This window comes from Stegostoma tigrinum, chromosome 10, assembly GCF_030684315.1.
Source record: "Stegostoma tigrinum isolate sSteTig4 chromosome 10, sSteTig4.hap1, whole genome shotgun sequence".
Lineage (NCBI taxonomy): Eukaryota > Metazoa > Chordata > Chondrichthyes > Orectolobiformes > Stegostomatidae > Stegostoma > Stegostoma tigrinum.
In genome coordinates this window covers 21,042,536-21,067,202 of record NC_081363.1, presented here as the reverse complement: position 1 = coordinate 21,067,202, position 24,667 = coordinate 21,042,536, and the positions used below count along the sequence as shown (strand labels likewise).

The 24,667-nt window shown below is 39.9% G+C and overlaps 1 protein-coding gene across 4 annotated transcripts in view; it reads left to right on the top strand.

The window, feature by feature from the left end:
• vrk1 (VRK serine/threonine kinase 1) overlaps nt 1-24,667 on the top strand; it is a 70,642-nt gene that overhangs the window by 13,705 nt on the left and 32,270 nt on the right. For all 4 annotated transcript variants that reach the window (XM_048538140.2, XM_048538138.2, XM_048538139.2 and 1 more), the window contains 5 exons: nt 5,561-5,616; nt 16,045-16,114; nt 16,781-16,868; nt 20,176-20,284; nt 21,850-21,942. In XM_048538140.2, coding sequence (XP_048394097.1) covers nt 5,561-5,616; nt 16,045-16,114; nt 16,781-16,868; nt 20,176-20,284; nt 21,850-21,942 — 416 coding nt within the window. The remainder of the gene's footprint in view (nt 1-5,560; nt 5,617-16,044; nt 16,115-16,780; nt 16,869-20,175; nt 20,285-21,849; nt 21,943-24,667) is intronic.

Here is a 24,667-nt window from a genome sequence, read left to right as displayed (position 1 = left end):
CTTCTGCAGCCCAGGTGAGAGATCCTGAACCAGGGCATCAGGCAGGCAACCTGGCCTTTCAGGACTCTTGATCCTGACAGCACGGATCGTTGCCTATTCCCCTGACTATACTAACTTTGATAGCTATGGTCAGTTTGCTCATCCTCCCCACAGCTCCACGTATCATCCACGTAGGAGGCAAGAATTGCAAGCCTGTTACAAAACTCAAGGACTGAGTCTCATTCAGCGCCATCTCCTGGATCTTTCTATGTGCCTCGCTTGTATGTAACACCCTCCTGTCTCTGGCCACTCACCAAATTCGAAGTAGTTAATCTAAGGGATGTAATTACCTCCTGAAACACAGGTTCCAGGTAACTTTCCCCCTTCCTGATGTATCACAGTATTTGTATCTCAGACTCCAGCTCATCAACTCTTAACTGGAATTCCTTACGTAACCTACTCTTTCTGCAGATGTGGTCGCTACAAACCACAGATGGTTCCTCTAGCTCCCAGGTTATGCAAGTATAATACATCACCTAACCCTGTATTTCTATTTTATTTACTTGGTTCTTAATCTGCTTTTTTTATGAATTTCCTATTGGCCCTTTAGTTTGTAATCTGTAAATACTTTCCACATGCACCTTCAAGCTGAAAGGTACCAATAATAGTCAAATTAGGAGCTGTTACTAACCAACGAATTTGTGATTTCCTGTGATGTTGCACATACTTGTGCTGGTTCCTGATCCAGGGCTTCTATTTATCCTGTTAGGAAAAAGAACCTTACAAATTATGAGCCCAAAAAGCACCTCTTCCCCTGCACTGAACTCCCATGCAGCCTCCAAATTCCCTGAACTATATCCTCAGGCTGTGCCTCACTCTGGATGTAACCGGTCCTTCCTGACTGTGCACACTTATCATTCTGGGATGCCCAAAAGGTCAAAATTAGATTAGTATTAATATTTTTGAAAATTTCGAGGGGGCTAGTTGAGATTACAGTGATGGGAAGAGGGAAAAGACGCAAATTGGCCTGAAATCAAACAAGAATTTTCAATTCACTTCAGTATCCCCGATCAGGTGCACCAAGGACACTTCTGAACTTTTCTTGACAGCAGAATCCTGGCAGAAGTAGATGAATGGTAACGGTGCAAGCATTATCTTGAAACCCTTTCACTTTGAGATGAGCTTGCTGAAGTTCCCCTGTGAAGTAGGATGGCAGCTTTGCTGAAGTTGATGATGTATATTAGTGCATTCTATTCCTGCAATGAAAATTAGGGCTAATTGTACTTTTTTGTGAGCATTAACCGCTGTAGATTGTGACATCGTGCTTAACGACAAGCTTTTCCAGCTTAGAGAAAGGATGAAAAATTAATTAGAAAGCATTGAAATGATCATTGACAGTATTTTGGTGAGATCTATTAACTTGGTCATCTGGCTTCCACATATAAATACAGGGAGTAATCTCTGTTCAGTTTTGGCAGAGAGTTAAGTATGGTGCGCATGCCTGTTATTCATTGACTAATGATCACACTCTTCAGAGTAATGTGGTGACCCATATGCCAATACAGTCTTGATGAGTCACTGCCATTCTTTGAGGTCCTTTGAAATTACAATGTTAACAATGGTCAGTAAATGGTATAATACATTTTGTATTAAGCATTAGCATGTAATTTTCGTAACTAGCCGACTGGGTATTTAGAAACAGCACTGTTTGTTAACTGTGTTTTCCAGGAACCTGAAACAAATTATGAATTTAAATAGGTCATACGATTATGCAATTGCCTGAAATTAATCAATAGTTTAAAGTGCCAGTCCCTCAGTTCATAGTTTTTTGTGTTCCTTTTGTTTATACAATTGTTATTAATGTAGTTAACCATCAAAATAATTCTTAAATGTTGAACTGTCCCTCATTTAAGAATTAATTGTATTTTTAAAACTTTAAAAGAATTGTGCAATTGGTTATCATGACTGTTTGACCTGTGTTTGATTCCTTGGTTCATTTGTTTAAACTATGAAGGAAATAAATAAACCAGATTTTTTTTTAAAATGAGAAATAAACAAATGTAATTTAATCTGCTTGGAATCTTAAGAATGTGGAATTAAACAAGGTATGACTATAGTATGAGACGTATTTGGGAGATGTAGTTATGGAGCTCAGTTTATAATTAGACAGGATATCAATATATAAATTTGAAACAGGAGTTGGCCATTCAGCCTCTTCTAGTCTACTCCACCAAATCAAGATGTAGGCTGACCTGATTATGGCCTCAATTCCACTTTCCTATCTTTTCCCATGTTCCTTTTGATTACCGTATTCACCAAGAAGGTAGTTGCCTTTGCCTTAAAAATATTCAAAGACTTTTCTTCCTCAAGCCAATTCAAGAAAACACTACAGGCTATGACTCAGAAAAAGTTTCCTTCATGTCCATCTTACGTGGGTCATCCCTTACTTTTGAACCATGTCTCCTAGTTCTAGTCTCTCCAACAAGCAAAATTTCCTTTCAGCATACACTGTGACAAGTCCCCTCAGTACGTTGCCTTAATTATTTCAATACGATCACCTCTTATTCTTCTGAACTCCAGCAGATACAGGTGCATTCTTTCTGTACAACAATTCCTCGTAAGATGTCCCCCATGAATGCACCCATGCCCTCACGCTGGCATATCATCTGAGTGAACCCTGAACTGTTTCCGAGATTTATGTTCTTTAAGAACTGCATACGGTACTCCAGATGTGGCCTCGTCAACACCCCATACAATTGTCGCATAGCATCCTTATTTCTACATTCCCTTGCAATAAATGACAATGTTGTATTTATCTATGAATCAATAAAAGATGGTTACCATACATTAATTATTCCCCAAACTGAAGTCTGTTGACACTCCCTGTGGGCATTCATTCATCTCATTGCATTGGATGAGACGATTGAGCATTGTTCGAGCAACAGCTCACGTTTGAACCTTCAGAAAAGGAAAAAACCATCAGTGGTAAAGCATTTGTTGCAAAAATAATACACCAAAAGAGAGCTGAATGTGAAATCAGATTCTGCTGTTGAATTCCTCATTTTGACAACATTTGCATGTACTTAAACAAAGAAAAGGCCTTTCTTCCAGATTACAACAAGTCGAATCTCTAAGAAATTGAAAACATCAGTAAATGATTGATGTATAAATGGGATGCAAGTCAAATCTCAAAGCATAGCTATTTGTTCATTGCATTCTGTATGCTGCAGCTCTGTGATACAATTTGCTTATCTCAGAGACAATTGAAGATTATCCGCCTTGAATGTGTGGAATATAATGAACATTATTATTGTTGTCACGTCTGTTTACGCTGTTTGCGGCTGATTTTCCACTGTCTAGTGCCTGTGGTCACTGTCATCCAATGAGATAGGATTTGCCTTAAATATTTTCTACTGAGAATGTAGGAAGGCCAAGTCTGAAAGAATAAATAAATTTTTGCTTTTCTTATGTTGCAAAATATATGTACAATTTGCATGTTGGTTCCTTTTGTAATTCCTCTAAGTGCTTTTCACCAGGAACCTGAAATGTCTGAAAAATGGGCAGAACATGTTTCAGAGTCAAATCATTTTTGTTTCATGGAGGAATGTTTCCCCATTCTTTTAGTATAAAATACTGTAAAATACGTATGTGGTGTCTTGAGAAGTAGTAATTGCTTCAGCTACAGTGTTGACTGGCTTTCTCTAGTTTGTTTGGTCATGCCATCCTACTCCTTGAGACATTGATGTGAATATTCGTGAATTTGTTACAGGAGATTAGTTTGGTTTTGATCTCTTATTACCTACCAATCCTAGGACCTTCAAGCTGACTCGACAACAATTGAACTTTGTCTTTTCCTTCTCCCAAATAGTAGTCACTCTGTTCCACAGGGTAAGGTAATTGACATGTTGTAATGTTATGTGTGAAATTATTTACATTTGAAATGGATTGTGAGAATATAAGAAATTTGAATGGGTATAGGCCCTGCTGGCCGAAATAATTTCCTTCGGATATCTTTACTCACGTGCACAATTCCTTTTACGATAAAGGTGAATGTACTATTTGTTTTTCTATTCCATGCTGTAGCTGTAATTAACTTTGTGATTCTTGTGTAGACAACCAATATTTTTCAATATCTTTCCATTGAAAAATATAGTTAATTGTTCCTACCAAAGTTAATGACTTCTCTCCTCTATTTCTAATTTCTTGCATGCTCACTTAACCTCACTATTCTTTTGCAATCTCTTGGCATCTTAACAGCTTCCTCTTGAACTGAATTTGTATCACCAAAAATTTGGATAGATTTGCATGCTGTTCTCTCTTAAAAGCAGTTATGATATTTTGGCAACAATTTACTGCAGATGCTGGAATCTGTACAGAAAACAGCAAATGTTGGAGATCGCAGTGGGTCATACAGAATCCATGTTTCGTGAGCAAGCTAATTTTTTGAGTTCAGATGACTCTTCATTAGAGCTGAAGACTCTGATGAAGAGTCATCTAGATTACTCTCTCTCCGTGAATACCGTCTGACTCACTGTGATCACCAGCCTTTGTTTTCAGTAGGGTAATTAGGGCCTCGGATACTTAAACATGTGATCCTTGTAACACTCTACTAGTCGTCATCTGCCAACTTGAAAATGACCAGTTTAATTATATTCACTGGTTTCTATCTATTATGTCATCATGCTAATTTCCTGTGCTATTCTTTGAATATGAACAATTGTTTACTGCCTTATTGAATACTTTATTGGAAGCCCAAGTATATTGCTTTCACTACTTCCTCGTCTATTTTGCTAGTTAAGACCTCAAAACGCTGAAACAGATTTGTCAAGCATAGTTTCCCTTTTGTAAAGTCATGTTGACTTCCCCCAGTGACATCAATTTTCTGTATTATTATCAAGCTATATGACCTGTTGTTTTCCCTTTTGTTTCTCTCTGTGCTCTTCTTGAATAACAGAAGTTTCATCTTTATCAATTCCCAGGCACCACTCTAGGATCTTTATTTCCGAAAGATCGGAACTGGCGCATTCACTATCCCCATAACAACCTTTCTTAAAGCCCTAGTGTATAGGTCTTCAAGCCAAGGGGATTTATCAGTTTTTAGCCCATTAATTCCTTTCCTACTATTAATTTAGTATTTCCTACTATTGCTAATCATCCCTGCTACTTGTTCTTCCCTGTTTCCAGATTTTTGTCTTCTGCTATAAAGATAGAAAAAGCATTTGCTCCATTCCCTAATCCCCATGAAAATGTTTTCTGATCCACCTTCTAAGGATTCACATCTGTTTTTGACTAGTTTCTCCCCTTTCCCATACCTGTGGAAGCTTTAACAATCTGGCTCTCTCTCTTGCAGGTGTATTCCATATTCTCTTTTCTCCTTCCATCTGCTTATTGGTTATGTGTTGACTCTGAAATCATTCTCATCCTCAAGCTTATATTCTTAATATTGCGATAAACCTTTATAAATCCAATATTATCTTTTAACTTTTCTGTAGTTTTGGTTGAATCATGTTGTCAAAGTTGTGGACCTGATATTGCAGTTAACTGAAAATAGATCCACATTTCAATTGTGTTTTATTTTTAGCTGATGAAAATTCTGACAAAGCAGTTGGAAATTGTGCCCCATATGTCGTTAAAGTGGTAAGTACAGGCACAGTCAGGCCTTTTTGTGCTGACGTGAATTATATTGAAATTCACTAGTATGTTTCTGTTATTTCTTGAGGTTGTCAAATGCTATATTTAAACCATGACATGCCACTGGGCCCTCATGGGAAAATATGTGCAGCAAACCAAATCTGACCTCAAGGCTGCACACAACATTCTTAAGGCCCTGAGGAAAAGGTAAATGGTAGATTCTGTTGAATGTTTCCCAAAGTAGAGTCTTAAAAGACATTTTGATAATATACCTCATGGCCAGAGTTGTCAAATAAGCACCAAGATATAGCTTGGATGATGGTGTGCAAGATTTTTCCTGTTAGATCATTCATGTACATGCAAATTCAGCCTTTGCATGCTGTTCTCATGCTGCCTCATGGGGAAGGAGAAGTATTGTTAAGAATGTCAGTATAGAGAAACATAATTTTTTATTATGGCTCATTACGAACTGCTCTGTAACTCAAAGTTCGACTGTATGAACTCATGCTAGAGGTGTGCTAGAGACAAATATCATTTGCTGCTGAAAGATCTTCAACATAGCTAACATTACAATTAGGGCTCCTAGTAATTGGCCAGCCTTTTTGTAGAAGTAGCTATCCATAATAGTATTACAAACTCAAGCATTCCAAATCCCAGCAGTATATGTTGAGGGGCACACTAAAGTTTATGGGTCAACTGCCACAAAGACTCTAGCAAAATACTGAAACAAATACAGAAATTGCTGAACAAATTGCTAGCAGCATGTGTGTACAGAGAGAGAAAGAGTTGACATTTTGAGCTCACAATGACTTTTCTTTGGAACCTGCAGAAGGCTCATACCAGAATCGAGAGTTAACATGATTTCTGTCCATAGATACTGACCTCCTGAGTTTCTCCATTGTTTTCATGCCGCAAAAGCTCAATGGGAAGGGAGAGAATTTAAGGCTCACCTACAGTAGCACACTGAAGGGTGGTACATGTGTAAAACTTCCCTGGCTGTATTTATTAGTAAACGTGTTCTGTGAATGTAAACTGCATTGTAAATGGCATGTTAACACACCAAGAATTCTATGGACTGCATTTGACTTAATTGGATCTGTGTTGCACTGTGAACTGCTATACTTGAATTGTATTGTAATGTACCTTGACGCATGCTGTGAATACAGTATATGTTCTTAAGAAAAATGTTCTCCTTGCATCAAACATTTCGTTACATGTTAACTTAAACAATCCAGATTGCTTTGAGGTACCAGGATTATAGACAGTGGAACAGCAGAAAATTGCCAGTCATCAAAAAAATGGTTAAGACTGAGATTTTAAGACCTGGTCTGAAGAAAAGCAGATTTGCCTTTTAAATTGGGTAAAACTTTAATGTTGTGCAAGTTTACTCCCTGGATTTAGTAGGCTGTATTATGGAGAAACTAAATATAATCCATGCAAGGCTGGATTGTATGTCTGTCTATCCATTTATTTGATTTGTAAAACTCAAGGTGGAATTGATTGGTTATGAGATAGTGATAATATGAAACAGATGTTTTTAAAAAGCTGCTTGAAATTTTGTTTTAATGTTTTCAATAATCCAGCTCAACATGAGAGTTGCACTAACAGAGGAGCAAGAACCCCCACATTATTGACTACCATTTTTGTGCTGCTTTCTATCTGTCTGCTTCAGAGCTATTTTTATCAAACTTACATTGCTTTGCTTTGCTTTGCTGTGCTGGCTCAATGAACAGATCTTGTTTCTAAACCAGCTCCCATTAAATTAGGCTGAAATCAAATAATTATTACTGTAAAATTGTTTATTTTTCCATCTTTGTTTTACTTCACAGTGAAGCCTTAAATGAAGGTCATCAATGGGGCTTGTGCAGGCATGTTTTCTCTACAGGAATCATTATTTTCTAAACACTAACTGCACAGTTTAGCAGATGAGAAATGTGGGATTGGCCATCTCTTGCAGCAATCATTCGTCTTTTTATTCTTACTTTTCTCTCGATTGTCCCGAAAGCTTGGGACCCTGCAAGCACAACGTGATTTCAGTTAGCACAGTGTGGAGTTGGACAAACACAGGCCAGGCAACTTCAGAGTAGCAGGGAAGTTAATGTCGACTTTCCTGTTCCTCTGATGCAGCCTGACCTCCTGTGTTCTTCCAGCTCCACACTGTGTTGCTTCTGACACCAACATCTGCAGTTCTTGCTCTCCGAGTATTTTTAGCTGATTTTCTTTTGGGTGCATTACATGGTTCACTTTCATCCTAGGATCCTTTAATATTGAGAGGGGTTTGGCTTGATTCTAGAATCTTTTACTTTGGTAGCCTACATAGGGCAGAGGGTGAGATGGTTGCTGTAGGGCAAAAGCAACTCGCAGGTAAAGCCAGGGAAATTACCCATCAGAAGAGTCATGTTTCTGCTAGATGTTTGAAGTGCTGGGGTTGGCAGAGAGTTTTTGGCAAATCGTTAATACATTGAGTAAAGTTATCAGTTCTGTTTGGAGGCAGTTGGGAGGTCTAGGCAAGTAATATTCTGGTCAAGTGGTATCTGACTGTGATGTGTTGATTGCATTGTATCATGTGAGGCTTAGAACTGTATTGGATCTATTATGGTTGGCATCCCTGCTCTTGAGAATTTTTGTTGAGGTTTAGTACCAGCACCTATTAAAGAGGTGAAAACAGGGCAGAAAAGGGGGGCCAGGCTCTCTCTCTCTCTGCCCTCACTTCTCAATCTCCCTTTCTCTTGATTCCACACTTGGCCTCTGCCTCTTCCTCTAATTTTATTCACCACCTGGAGTCCGTATTATAACCTTGCTTTCCTTAATCCTCATTTCATGAGATTTTGTGCAGGGCACAATTTCTAAATTTGGACACGATACAAATTCTCACTGTAAACGGTGAGAAACTGCAAAAGTACATAGCTTGGTAGAATGGCCATACATCTGGATGATAAAATTTAATGCAGAGCAGTGTGAAAGAGTATGGACAGACAGCAAAAAAAATGGAAGAAACAATTCTATAGGGGATGTAGGAGCAGAAGGACTGCACAATACGTATACAAATAATTGTAGATGGCAGGGCAGGTTGAGAGTAGTTAATAAAGTTAGACGATGCTGTGATTTATCAATGGGGATAAAGTGCAACAGTAAGGAAATTATGCTAAATCTTTTTAAAACACAAGTACATCTTAAACTGGAGTATTAGTTTCATGCATGAGGCACTTCATTGATTGGAGAAACTGGGACCATTCTCTTTAAAGATGAATGTTCAGAGAAAATTTACTAGATATTCAAAATCATGAGGGGTCTGAACAAGAATATGTGGGGACTTCTTTCAACAAGAAACTTGCCTGTCATAGTGATTGAGAACCAGAGGGTACAGATTTTAAAGTAATTGACAGAATTAATCATTGTGATATAGTTAAAATATTTGTCATGTGGTGTGTGGTTTTAACCTGGAATACATTACTTCAGAATGTGAAGGTAGGGTTAACTGACACTCACAAAAGAGAACTGAACCTTTATTGAAACCTAAAACTGGTTACGCGGTGAAGATAGCAAAGTGACACTAGGCGAAATACTCTGGCAGAGGCTCATCACGGATTGAATGTTCTGCTTTGCTGTAATCGTTGATCCTGTGCACATTTTTACTGTTGCCTCATATGCTAAAGCAATTTTTCATTTTCAAAGAAAACACAGTTGTTGCTTTGACCCCACTAATTTTCTGTTGGACATTTCAGAATTTAATGGGTCTGTTGACTTCTAATCCATTGTATTAACATTGAGACAGTATCTTTGATTAAATGAAGCTATGCTGTTGCATTTACCTGTTTGATTAGAAGTGACTGAATTAAGTGCAAAATGTTCTGTTAAGGTTAGCATTAAAATTAAACAGGCCATTTCTATAGATTAGTAAAATGGTAATTCAAGGCTAATGCTTTTCCAGTGTATTTGTTTGGAAAGTTGTGTTGTGAAATATAAATACTTGTTTTTCTTCTGAGGAGTGTGGTAGTAAAAGTCACGTGTGTGTGTTGTGCGGTTCTCTGGGCCTCATCACGTGGGATTACTGTAATAGCATCATAACCACTCTATCATTTATCAACTATTAACATTAGCTCCAATTTTGCTTTTAAAACTTTACTGTAACTATATAGGATAATGTTAGGGAATGGATAAAATTCTCGTCAATTCACATACAACTACATTTTTAAAGTTTATTATTGTTTATCTTTGCCTATCCCTTCACGATATTTCTGCATTAGCCAAGCTACTCACCTCCATATTTGATGTTCTGATCCCCATCAAGATAGTTACTGTCAGAGATAATGGGAACTGCAGATGCTGGAGAATTCCAAGATAATAAAATGTGAGGCTGGATGAACACAGCAGGCCAAGCAGCATCTCAGGAGCACAAAAGCTGACGTTTCGGGCCTAGACACTTCATCAGAGAGGGGGATGGGGAGAGGGAACTGGAATAAGTAGGGAGAGAGGGAGAGGCGGACCGAAGATGGAGAGTAAAGAAGATAGGTGGAGAGAGTATAGGTGGGGAGGTAGGGAGGGGATAGGTCAGTCCAGGGAAGACGGACAGGTCAAGGAGGTGGGATGAGGTTAGTAGGTAGCTGGGGGTGCGGCTTGGGGTAGGAGGAAGGGATGGGTGAGAGGAAGAACCGGTTAGGGAGGCAGAGACAGGTTGGACTGGTTTTGGGATGCAGTGGGTGGGGGGGAAGAGCTGGGCTGGTTGTGTGGTGCAGTGGGGGGAGGGGACAAACTGGGCTGGTTTAGGGATGCAGTAGGGGAAGGGGAGATTTTGTAACTGGTGAAGTCCACATTGATACCATATGGCTGCAGGGTTCCCAAGCGGAATATGAGTTGCTGTTCCTGCAACCTTCGGGTGGCATCATTGTGGCAGTGCAGGAGGCCCATGATGGACATGTCATCTGGAGAATGGGAGGGGGAGTGGAAATGGTTTGCGACTGGGAGGTGCAGTTGTTTGTTGCGAACTGAGCGGAGGTGTTCTGCAAAGCGGTCCCCAAGCCTCCGCTTGGTTTCCCCAATGTAGAGGAAGCCGTACTGGGTACAGTGGATGCAGTATACCACATTGGCAGATGTGCGGGTGAACCTCTGCTTAATGTGGAATGTCATCTTGGGGCCTGGGATAGGGGTGAGGGAGGAGGTGTGGGGACAAGTGTAGCATTTCCTGCGGTTGCAGGGGAAGGTGCCGGGTGTGGTGGGGTTGGAGGGCAGTGTGGAGCGAACAAGGGAGTCACGGAGAGAGTGGTCTCTCTGGAAAGCAGACAGGGGTGGGGATGGAGAAATGTCTTGGGTGGTGGGGTCGGATTGTAAATGGCGGAAGTGTCGGAGGATGTTGCGTTGTATCCGGAGGTTGGTAGGGTGGTGTGTGAGAACGAGGGGGATCCTCTTAGGGCGGTTGTGGCGGGGGGCGGGGTGTGAGGGATGTGTTGCGGGAAATACGGGAGACGCGGTCAAGGGCGTTCTCGATCACTGTGGGGGGAAAGTTGTGGTCCTCCCACCGACTCCCACAGCCGTTTCAAGCCCACCGACTCCCACAGCTACCTAGAATACACCTCCTCCCACCCACCCTCCTGCAAAAATTCCATCCCCTATTCCCAATTCCTCCGCCTCCGCCGCATCTGCTCCCATGATAAGACATTCCACTCCCGCACATCCCAGATGTCCAAGTTCTTTAAGGACCGCAACGTTCCCCCCACAGTGATCGAGAATGCCCTTGACCGCGTCTCCCGTATTTCCCGCAACACATCCCTCACACCCCGCCCCCGCCACAACCGCCCTAAGAGGATCCCCCTCGTTCTCACACACCACCCTACCAACCTCCGGATACAACGCATCATCCTCCGACACTTCCGCCATTTACAATCCGACCCCTCCACCCAAGACATTTTTCCATCTCCTCCCCTGTCTGCTTTCCGGAGAGACCACTCTCTCCGTGACTCCCTTGTTCGCTTCACACTGCCCTCCAACCCCACCAAACCCGGCACCTTCCCCTGCAACCGCAGGAAATGCTACACTTGTCCCCACACCTCCTCCCTCACCCCTATCCCAGGCCCCAAGATGACATTCCACATTAAGCAGAGTTTCACCTGCACATCTGCCAATGTGGTATACTGCATCCACTGTACCTGGTGCGGCTTCCTCTACATTGGGGAAACCAAGCGGAGGCTTGGGGACCGCTTTGCAGAACACCTCTGCTCAGTTCGCAACAAACAACTGCACCTCCCAGTCGCAAACCATTTCCACTCCCCCTCCCATTCTCTAGATGACATGTCCATCATGGGCCTCCTGCACTGCCACAATGATGCCACCCGAAGGTTGCAGGAACAGCAACTCATATTCCGCCTGGGAACCCTGCAGCCATATGGTATCAATGTGAACTTCACCAGTTTCAAAATCTCCCCTTCCCCTACTGCATCCCTAAACCAGTCCAGTTCGTCCCCTCCCCCCACTGCACCACACAACCAGCCCAGCTCTTCCCCCCCCCCACCCACTGCATCCCAAAACCGGTCCAACCTGTCTCTGCCTCCCTAACCGGTTCTTCCTCTCACCCATCCCTTCCTCCCACCCCAAGCCGCACCCCCAGCTACCTACTAACCTCATCCCACCTCCTTGACCTGTCCGTCTTCCCTGGACTGACCTATCCCCTCCCTACCTCCCCACCTACACCCTCTCCACCTATCTTCTTTACTCTCCATCTTCGGTCCGCCTCCCCCTCTCTCCCTATTTATTCCAGTTCCCTCTCCCCATCCCCCTCTCGGATGAAGGGTCTAGGCCTGAAATGTCAGCTTTTGTGCTCCTGAGATGCTGCTTGGCCTGCTGTGTTCATCCAGCCTCACATTTTATTATCTTAGTTACTGTCATGCTGGCCACCTCACTGATGGCTTATTTTAAATCATTTAAGTTCATGGAATTCAGACATGAATGGCTTTTGCTGTCTGCTGGGTTAATCCTGTCACCACCTGATCTGGCTGGACTATGTAAGGATTTTGCTCTCTTCTGCCAAAAGTGAATGATTTCTGATCATTCTTTTAAAAAAAATCTGCTTGTGTGTTGCAGTGCAAACTGCCTTGACCTCTGCTCTATTTCCTTGGCCTTTGCCTTCAACACCTAATGTGAGATGCTCATAAATTTGTTGGAATAAAAATTACCTGAAGCACCTGTTCACACATTTCTGCTGGTTTACCCTCTTCACACAACCACCAACGCCACCCTCCCTGAAACCAGGCTAAAGCTGAGGTTCTCCCTCCAAATCACTGCCGCTTATCACTGACATTTTTGTGATTTCTACCTTGCTTTTCTGTACCTTCTCCATACTCGCCTTGCCTATGAGACAAATTGTTAATGAGACAAACCTCCTTGCCCTTAAGTTGCTGGAAAAGCTCAGCAGGTCTGGCAGCATCTGTGAAGAAAAGATCAGAGTTAACGTTTTGGGTCCGGTGACCCTTCCTCAGAAGTAATTGTAGCTGGGAAAAAAGTTGGTTTATATGTAGAAAGTGGGGAATAGAGTGGGGAGTAAGTGATTGAAGAGATCCAAAGACAGAGAAGAGCAGTTGGATAGACAAAGGAGTTGATGACCATCTGCCTGGGCGGGTGAGAGCTGTCAACGGGGACTTTTAGTTACTAACAATAGCTACTGTGTAATGACAACTGTATGATAACAAGGCCTAGTGTGGGGTAGGGGCTAGGATATGGGAAAGACCCTGACCCTGACCCTGTGTTGCCTGCAACTTTAACACACCACCCAGTTCCCTGGCCAACATCTGTCTGTGGGTTGCTGTGGTGTTCCAGCAAAGCTCAGCGTAAGCTGGGGGAACAACACCTCTTTTTCCACTTGAAGACCCTGCAACCCTCCAGACTCAGTATCGCAATCAATAATTTTAGGGCCTAAACTCTCCCAACTCCTAGCCCCCTACCCCACACACCAGGCCTTGTTATCACAACCTGTCATTACACATTACCTATTATTAGTCATTAACAGTCCCCATTAACAGGTCTTCACCCTCCATGCCAGATTATTATCAACTCCTAGGTCTGTCCAACTGCTCCCATTCTTCTTTGTCTGCAGGTTCTATCCCATCCCCATCCCTACTTTCTGCATATAAACTGATATTTTCCCAGCTACCATTAGTTCTGAAGAAGTGTCACTGGACCTGAACAGTTAACTGTGATTTTTTTTTCACAGATGCTGCTGACCTCTTCCAACAAGTTCTGTTTTTGTTCCTGTTTTAATACCTCTGATCAGGTTTCCACCTTTGCTACATTGTGGGATGGGCTCTTACCAAGTCAAAATAGTGTCTTAAATGGCTTTGCCATTAGTAAATAAATTCCTTCTTTCCTTCTCTGTCTGTCTACAACCTTTGGCATGGTTAATGATGCCATTCTCCTCGATTGCCTTTCCTCCATCTCTGAATCAGGTTGAGTTGTTCTCTTATGGTTCCATTTCTTGTATGTCAATTTATAGCCATAGCTACGATAATTTATCTTCCAGATCCCATGTTGTTGATTTTGGAGTCCCTAAGGCACTATCCTTGCTCCACTGCTAGAACTTAACTGCGTATAGTCCCTCCATAACTTAATGCAAATTCTTCACATCCTTTTTCACTCTATGCTGACCAATCCTATCCCACCATTGTTTCGATTCTCCTCTGAATCTGTTGTCACATTGCTTGTACCCGATTCAGTAAATTGAGTGGACTTTTCTCCCAATTAAATACTTGGAAGACTGGAAGTCTGTTGTCAGTGTTTCAGTCTCTCTTTTAAATGTCCAGCCCACAGCCACTGACTGCATTTTTCCTTGGCAGTTGTTTGTGGCTGAACCAAGCTGTTTGCTAGGTTGAGGTAGTACTTGATTCTGAGGTGAACAATATGCTATATATTTTCACCATCATCCAACTTGGCCTCAACTCATCTCCCGCTGTCTTTATTACCTGGAGACCTGATTGTTTCTATGTACGACTGACTCATCCTCATTCTACCCTTCATAAACTATCATCCAAATCTCTGTTCCCAACTTACATTCATCCACCTGACTTGTGCTTGCTGACCTATACACGTTCTTAATTAAGCAATGCTCAACTTATAATTCTTATTTTTATTTTCTCATCCCATCTGGCCTTGCTCTTTCCTATCTGTAGCCTCTTTCAGCCGTACCAGTTGTTGAGATTTCTGCTGTCCTTGAATTTTGGGCTCTTGAGCATCCTTAATTTTAAACAATCAATTGAATGATTATATTATGCCAAGATCCTAAACTACGCAATTCTCTAAAACATCCGACGTCATTGACAAAGATTTTGATAATTTGATTGAATGTTGACATGGAGCTTGGTGACCAATGGTGTTCCGCAGGGATCTGTTCTGGGACCTCTGCTGTTTGTGATCTTATTTATAAATGACTTAGATGAGGAAGTGGAAGAGTGAGTTAGTACGTTTGCTGATGACATGAAGGTTGGGGGAGTTGCAGACAGCGTGGAGGGCTGTTGGTTGCAATGGGACATTGACAGGATGTAGAGCTGGACAAAGAAGTGGCCAGTGGAATTCAACCCAGAAAAATATGAAGTGATTCATTTTGGAAGATCAAATTTGAATGCAGAATGTAGGGTCAATGGCAAGATTCTCAGCAGTGTGGAGGAACAGAGGGATCTTGGGGTCCATGTCCATATATCCCTGAAAGTTGCTACCCAAATTGATAGGGTTGTAAAGAAGGCGTATGGTGTGGTGGCTTTCGTTGGCAGGGGAATTGCGTTTAAGAGCTGTGAGGTTATGCTGCAGCTCTATAGAATTCTGGTTAGACCACATGTGGAATATTGTGTTCAGTACCGATCACCTCATTATGGGAAAGATGTAGAGGCTTTGAAGAGGGTACTGAGGAAATTTGCCTGAGATCTCCCAGGATGCTGTCTGGACTGGAGGGCAGGTCTTATGTGGGAAGTTTGAGGTGAGCGAGGGCTTTTTTCATTAGAGTGAAGAAGAATGAGCGGTGACTTGATACAGGTGTTCAAGATGATGAGAGGCATACATAGAATGGATACTCAGAGACTTTTTCCTGGGGTGGAAATGACTATTATGAGGGGGCATAATTTTAAGGTGATTGGAGGAAGGTATAAGGGAGATGTCAGAGGTAGGTTCTTCACAGAGAGTGGTGGACATGTGGAATGCACTGCTGGCAATGTAGAGTCAGCTACTTTAGAGACTTTTAAGCAACTCTTGGATAGGCACATGGATGATAGTAAAATGTAGGGCTTGCAGGGTAGCTTGATCTTAGTAAGATAATAGATTGGCACAACATTGTGTGCCAAAGGACCAGTACTGTGATGTATTGTTCTATGTACATATAAAACTGGATATGTCAGACAAAATGTAATGTTTACGATGGCGCAGTGTTGACAGAACCCTAATAGGTTCCTTTTCTGTTTCTAGGAACCCAGTGCCAATGGACCACTTTTTTCAGAACTCAAGTTTTATATGAGGGCAGCAAAACCAGATCTAAGTGAGTTCAAGTATATTGTATGTGAAAATCAGAAGTCATGAAGTATGGAAATATCTGACCTTCCTAAAACTAACCTCTGAACAAATTGAATCTGTGACAATTGATTTTGTTTGTAATTGCTAAATATATATTGCAATGCTTATGTGTATTTAGGGGAAATGCTGGTGTTTGTTTGGGCTATTGCACCATTCCTGTACTCACTAATTCCATATTTGTAAACGTTCATTTTAAATAATTGCTCGTGTCCATAAATAAAATTCGAAACTTTTGGTACCAGTCTGTAGGTGCAGTACCTAAGATATAACATTTTCTTTAGTCAGACCCTTGATTTATTTGAATATGTGACATAGATCTATGGGTGAGTTTTAACATGCTCTCCATTGATTGCTTCCTTAACAGTGGATGCCTATTTCTGATCTTTTCAATATTAATTGCTGGCAGACAGACTGCAGTTGTGGCATTTAGTATGAAGTGTTGTTGCTTGTATCTATTCTAGTAAAATAACTTTGCATCTATCTCCGAATATATTTTCATATTGTTCGTAAGGCTACATTCAAAGTTATGGCAAATATGATTGTGCTTATATTGGATTATGGCATTGTAATAACGTGTTTGATTGAGTTATTTTATCAAAATTCTTTTTATTGTTGAGTTTTCTTCCCACAGTTCATAGCTGGATAGCATCTCGCAAATTGAATTATCTTGGTGTACCCAAGTATTGGGGCTCAGGACTATATGATAAAGGAGGCAACAGGTAAGCTTGTATGCAGTCAAGCATACATTTATGCATTACAGGTCATTGGAGAAGTATTTTGACTAGAAAATGATCAACTTGCAGAGTTTGTGCAGTGAATTGATCTTCTTCAATTTTGTGGCCTTTGGAGCATCATCAAGTTGAAAGTATATGCTGTGTCAAAAAATGAAGCTTTATTTTCTCTCGTGTATTTACCATTAACTGCTGCTTCTTGCCACTGTGTGCCACATGCAGTGGCTACATCCTGCTCTCAACTTTCTCAAAGCCTGTTTGCTGTCTGTGGCTAACTTGCATACTGTTACACTATACTTTGCAGATCTTTGGAAAATGGCGGCTGTCCTTCAGGCTGAGGCTCCTTCCTATGCCTTGCTTTACTCCTTTGTTACGTTTTTTTAAACTATCTCTGATCAAACTTTTGATTGTCTAACCTAATTTTTCTCTTTTGACGAATTGTCATGCTTTGTTATATAATGCTCATGTGAAATGCCTTGGGGCACCTCATGTTGAAGTATGTGAATACAAGTTGCCATTGAAAATTTTTACAGATCCCAGTTTGAGTGCACTGATAAAATTGTACTAAATATAGTTCAGAAAGGCACATGTTCATGTAAATTTTCACACTTTGATTCATTGCTTTTCAAGGGGGCATTACCGACATGCTTGTCCAAACTGTGTGTTGGGGACCAATCAGATCAGTTGTGGGATACTTGTATTATAAAATTAAATTTTTGAAAAAGCTGGATTAAATGACTTCGAATTGCAAGCCTTCTGTTGAATTTGAAATAGTTAATGACTTCTTTGTTTCAGTATATGTTCAAAAGCATTTGGAGGTGTAACTGGGTTTAGTTTTTTACAAGATCTTAGCAAGGCCAGCAGGTACGAGTAGGTAGAGGCATAGGAAGAAGAAAAGACAGTTTATTCTTGAACCTGTTCCACTTGGGTCAATAGAGAAAACCCCAGGTTGGGACTTTGCTTAGCGTAACTTAAATTAAGCATCAGCATAGGAAAAATGACTCTGTTTAGCGGCTTGTTGAATAGTTAGAATAAATCTGTACCCCCTTTATTCTAATTTATCTCTGTTGATATAGTGGCAGGTTTGACACATTTATTGGGCAAGAAATGGCTTATTCCAATTAAATCATGTTACATACCAGTCAGGCATGGTTAATATTTAAAAGAGAAAAATGAACATCTTGGTTTGAACAGTAGCATTATGCCACAGGGCCACTTTTTCTACATAAAACTATCTTCATTTTATATATAAATCCTAAATATAGCAATCACAATTAATTTGTAGTATGTACTTGGAAGCCATGTTGTCGTGCACTCAAACTTATTTAAATATTTAAATTTTACTTAAGTTTGCATATCAGACACATCAATCTAAAAGTTGAAGAAAACCTTCTGTAGAAACAGTTCCTATGAACACCACAGACCTCTGGAACCTTATCTTTAATTCTCTTTGGCTCCAACTATTCTTCAAAGTAAAATTTTAAATTTATCTTACTTGACTCTGGATGTACAGTCTTTTTGTTCTGGTTACTTGAAAACTAAGCTGCTTGTTACTGCTGTCAAACTAGGCAACCATCAGGCTTATGTTCCCTCACAACTTTCAAACTGAGGTTAATCCTCACCCACATTCCACGTGGCAAATCATGTTCATTTATTGCTCTGCTTACAGTGCAGGTATCCTAACATATAACTATGTCTGCGTGAGCTGTAGCTACTGTTTTCAATAAATAGCCACATAAATTGAAACCAGAGGGCCTCCTTTAGTACCATGCATCTCCATATTGATGAAACCTGAGCTGGCAACTCAAACCAACTTTGATTAGTTATCCATAATTTACTTCATCAGATCAAATGAGGAATAATAAGTGGGTTTTTCAACATTGAAGGCTTCATTGAATGCATTTCAAGTAATTTTGGTCTAACTCCAAAATAAAAGCATCTCTGGGCTACAGTTCTTGCAAGCGTTGTGAATATTGTGTCTCCAGCTCTTTGGCTAATAAACTAGCTGGATGTTTTATGGTCTTGTATTTCTAATTGTTAACCACTTCAGTAAACATGAACCTAACATTTTAAGACTAATAGCCTCAAATATTCAGTTCCCACACCTAAAATCTATATTAAATCACATGAACCAAGAACTAGATATTCACAACAATATGACAAGGAGGTCTTCTGCAGGCCTCGAGTCTTTTCAGGCAACTTACTCAAGAGTAGTTTTATTATAGAGTGCTGTCACAGTGCTGCTTGAGTAGACCTTGGAACAAAATTCAAATGGAGTTAATGGTATTTGACAATGCATTCAGTCAGGCTGGACCTGACTCCAATCCAGGAAAATAATTTGAATTAAAAAGCTTGCACTTTGGTGTCAGCCTCCAGCTACTTATCGACTGCTTGAGGGTTGCATGTTTAGCAACCATTTGTGTTTGACTGAGGTATGCTTCAATAGTGAACAACTTTGCTGTATGATTCTATGTTTCTGTATGAGCCATGTTTTCCTAAACACAACATTGGCTGCTTTCAGGGCAATTCTTTTCAAATAGGACCCCAGACATTATCTTTGCAATGTGAATAGTGTGCCCACCATGTTCATGCCATCTCTTGTTTTCCACCACTTCAAATTTACATATGAGTTTGCCAGGTTGCAGTTGGAAATTATTGGTGAAGCACCATTAGACTTCTGGGTTCTTGCATAAAAATGTAAAAGAAAAATCATAGTTGTATCCTGTTCAAAAGAAGGGTTACTAGACCCATAATTTTGACTCTGCTTTTTCTGCACAAATGCTGCCAGAGCTGCTGAGTTTCTGTACCTGTTTATTTTCGTTACAATTGTATACCATCTATTTTCCCCTCCTGCTCTCTTGCTACTGTCCTTTTTACAGGCCAGTGTGCCTACTTATGCAGTCGATGGGTATGTAGTTAATTAGCCATAGTCCATATGGGACCAGGCGTCTCTTTGTGTACATACACTTGATTATATAATTTAAAGGGCACCGTTCTGCAACAAGTCTAAGCCCAGCGAGGAGGCAGATCCTAATTTTTCTTTAACCAAAGTGGGAGTTGATTCTGTGCGGTTGGTGTAGTTCTTAACCGCATGCAAGTTATCTGGCCAATTGAGCTAATTGTCTCCAATACCATTGAAATGGCACAGTACATTAAAGTTTAAATCGCAACCAAATTTTTCAAATTTTATCTGAAAAAATATTATTTGAAAAGGTTCAATTTCTACTAAAAATGCCGATTACAGATGAATTTGGATATGCAGCATTTTAAGATTGAACTTGTCTTTTAAATTTAGCTATAGATTTATGGTGATGGATCGGTTTGGATCTGATCTTCAGAAAATATTTGAGCAAAATCATAGGATGTTCCCAAAGAAATTTGTGCTGCAGTTGGGTCTTCGCTTGGTAAGTTATAAGGTTCATTATCTGGAGTGTTGTCTTGTGGCAACATCTGTTTTAAGTCTTTGTTTATTTGGTATCCCAGCTAAGGACTACTGAGTTTGTTTGGAACAAAACTGGTTGCAACTGGCATGACATGGGGATCCAAGTCATTGTCTTTATGGGCCACTTATTCATATGCGATAGAGTCTCTTGCCCATGTAAGAATAATTGCAGCACAGAACATCAACCACAACTCTAAATTAAAATCTAATTTTCTGTAATTAAATTTGCATAAAAGCATTCCTTGCAAGCCACATTGTAGACTATAGTTTAAAATTAATTTTGTCTAATTGAAAACATCTTGCACGTTAATCTATGTTATGGCAAAAATAAACTTTCACTAGACCCTCATGGGCTAGATGGCCAAGGTTCAAGCACTGCATGTGACTCATGGGCTTCACTTTTTGGATATTCTAGGCCTTGGAGAGTTGATTCAGATGAATTGTTCATGCTATTAATGATCTTATAATAATCTAAATTATTATCAAGCTGAACAGTGTAATCAGTCAGCCTTTCCTATTATTCTTTTCAATCTGGTATTGTTTGTGATTCACGCTAACCACCCTCAGGGGTTTGCCAGGTAGAATGAGGATGACGCAATGATGGTTGCTTTAATTGCCTTTTGGTATTTCAAGAAAGCTCTTATGATAAAGAATATTAAAACTTAGTGTCACACACTCACTGAATAAAAACTGAAAGAACTGTGGATACCGTAAAACAGAAATTGCTGTAAAAACTCAGCAGGCCTGGCAGCATTTGCAAAGAAAAATTGGAATTAACGTTTTAGATCCAGTGGTCCTTCCTCAGAACTGATCACCGGACCCGAAATTATCTCTGATTTTGCTTTACGAGTGTTGTCAGACCTGCTGAGCTTTTCCAGAAACTTCTGTTTTTGTCACATGTTTGCGGTTTGACTTGTGTTTTGTTTTATATCCATTACCGACCTGCACTGCAGCTTTTCTAATCTGTCTCAAAAGTGATCTTTCCATTTGTTGTTGTTCATATATGTGAAAAATTGTGCTTTACTTTTTGTTTTTGTTAAAAGCTTAAGAATTGCCAGATATCTGATGAGCCACAATCTGGTTGAATTGTGGAGAGGTCTCAAAAGGACTAGATGGCCCTACTCCTAGGCCCTATATTCCTATGTTTGAAGCAAACATGTTCTTTCTCCACATTTTGTGGAAGTAGAAAACGATGAGATGAGAAGTAGCTTTCACAAGGACAATTTGATCATTTGTACATTTGTACTAAATTGTGAAGTGCGGGATATGAAAATGATTTATGATTCTAGATGCCATTTCATAATTCTAAATCTTCCTTAAAAGCAAAATTTCCATGTGTTGAGAAGTTTGAATCACAAAACAGTCAGAGTTAAATTAGTGTTTCTTCTGTTAGATATACAACTTGAGTATAAATTTAGACATTCTGATACATGAAACAAACTTCTTTCGCATAATTCTTTCAAAATGTTATTAGGTCCTAATGATAAACAGCATTGGATGGGTAACTTGATTGTTTTCTTTTGGTAGATTGACATTCTAGAATACATCCATGACCATGAGTACGTGCACGGGGACATCAAAGCTTCAAATCTTCTCCTCAGTTACAAGAATCCTAATGAGGTGTTGTTTTGTCTTACCTATTACTAAGTGCAATCATGAATTGTTTGAAGTTTTTAAAAAGCAAAGGAAGTCAGCTTTTTTTCTATTAACTTTACTTCTAGATGTGGTGTTAATATTTTCTAACCAATTGTTAAATTATTTTGTGTTTAAAAGTGAATGTTGGTCTGTTATTATGTTAATTCAACTGTTGAAAAATTAGCTCATGATCCAAACTAATTTGGTTTTATTAGATTTCCTCAGTGGCAGGGCATTAGAGCTCCTTTTATGTTTGGCAATTATTGTCCCACCTTTGGTTTATGATATTCACTCACATCCTCTAGACATCTGAAGCACTTAGCAGCCAATGCAGTATTTCAGATGTCTAAAGGGGCTGAATGCATGCAAGCTTTTTCATGTTTTTCTGCATATCGAAATGACAATTTAATAATTTGTTCTTGTGTCATTTGGTAGAATGCTGCTTAAATCTCCTGAAAGTTATTGAGCTGGACTTGTAAAGTCTGTATTTTGATTTTAGCTGATCTTTGGAGAACAGTGATCTTGTGTGAAGGTCTTTTTATCAAGGTAGATGAGGAGCTGCCTTCAGACATTTTACCTATATGTTTGTGTGCAAGTTAAGTTTCGTGAAGCCCTGTCTTGAAATAGAAGAACACCAGAAAGAATTTGAATATGTGAACTGGAAAATGCATCTCTGGGTATTTCGGATTAGAGCTCAATGGGTAATATTCATCCGCTGTAAAAAATTACCTGATTCATTTAAACACGGAGGTAGCATAGACACTTTATGAAAGGAAGCTGCACATATTAACCAAATCCAAAAATTATTTTGTTGACACACTATTATACTTCATAGATTTGTGTTGTGATTTTGTTAAGTACAAGTATGCAATGCAAGTACACTATACAAGTTACATTGTTCTAAAATGTTTGGAGTTCACATACAAATCAACATTAGCCTTCCAAAGAAAACAAACTCAGGACATGGCACGGTTTTAGAAGTTCCAACAAAATTGGAAAATTACCTGTTTCGTCCTTCACTGACCCCAACACCCACAGAATTGATTATTTTCTGAAATGGCCATTGGTCCCAGTGGAAATTGATATTTTCAGGACTTAAAATCTTCTGTTGATGCTGAGAATAAATGTATTAGGTGCAGGCAAAAGTGGATTTTTATTTTTAAAATCCCAATGGTGAAGGTCAATCATTTCTTTCTAGTTCACTGCATTAGCCTACATTGACACTAAGCAGGTTTAAGCTTTTCCAAAATTAAATTTATTGGTTCAGCAAACTCCTAATTACCTGTGGCGCATTTAATGTTGCTACGGCTTAGTTGCTTCCTGATCTAGTTCCTTCCCATTCGTTTGAATTGTGAGCAGAAAATCTTATAAACTTTGAAGCTCACGTTATTATTCTATATTCAGAGCTGCTAGCAATGCAATCACAAGTCACAAAGTTAACTCTTTTCTTTGAAACATTTTTAATCTTCAACGAGTTGTCTCATTTATGAAGCAGTGATTATTGAATATGTTTTATGTATATGATCATTTTCAATTTGTGGAGTTGAAGTTTTATTGGGTTTGCTGCCCTGTGGAGAGAATTGGATGGGTGACGTGATATGTTTTGTGAGGAGCTAGCAGTTGGATCAATGGGAAATAGCACCATGTAGCATCCCATTCACTGAGGCGATAGTTTGCAGCTCAGGTTTTGCATAATGCGTCAAAATTCCTTGCCACCCTAGCAGCTAACTCCTTGGGAACTAGATTATTCTATTCCTAACTGATGTCTAATATGAATATTTTTGTAATTTAATTCTTTCTCTTTACATAATTCTGTTATACATTACGAGGAACTTGTAAAGTCTGACTGCGACAAAGATGACTAAATGTCACGCTTACTTCATATGCTGTGGATGTGCTCATAACATGAATACATGAGAAAGAAAGGAAGGCATTGTAATGAAGTTAAACATATAAAAGCCTCTGACTATTTATGTATGGCAAAATATCAAATGATGATTTCTCTTTAAACTATATCTATGCTTAAAGTTTTCAAGAAGATTTGTAGCTCAGTTTGTGTTGGAGTTCCAGTTGGAATAATAGGCGTCCAGGAATTGCCTGGTTTGTCTCTGTTTGACTTGTGCAATTATCGATGTGGTGTCCCTCGTTGCCCATGTGTAGTGTGACAAGTGAGAATCGGTCATATCTCTTGGTGGCTAGTTGGCGTTCATGTATCCATATTGTCAATTTTCTTCCAGTTTGGTCTATGTAATATTTCTCGCAGTCCTTGCACGGTATTTTGTATATTACCCCAGTTTTGCTGGCTTTGGGTGTGCGATTCTTTATGGTCGTCTCGCAGTCGTCTCACTACACTCGGACAGTGAGGGATATGAATTCAACTGGGACAACACATCGGTAATCGCACAAGTCAAACAGACATGCCATGGAATTCCCGTATACAAATGGGAACTCCATCAACAATCACTTTACATTCGACCCTGTGTATAAACCACTGAGAAACAGAACCAGAAGTAATACGAACCACCCCAGCAAATCGAGGCATATAAATAACAAGTGGGACAGAACACTGACATATCAGTGGAAGTGCGCTGACGATGTTACCTAACAGGTAACACAACATTTGCAACCAAACCCATCGACTTGACAAGCATGTTTACAACCTCACTATATCTACACGTCAGATCTTTAAAAACATATTAATGTTTCTATC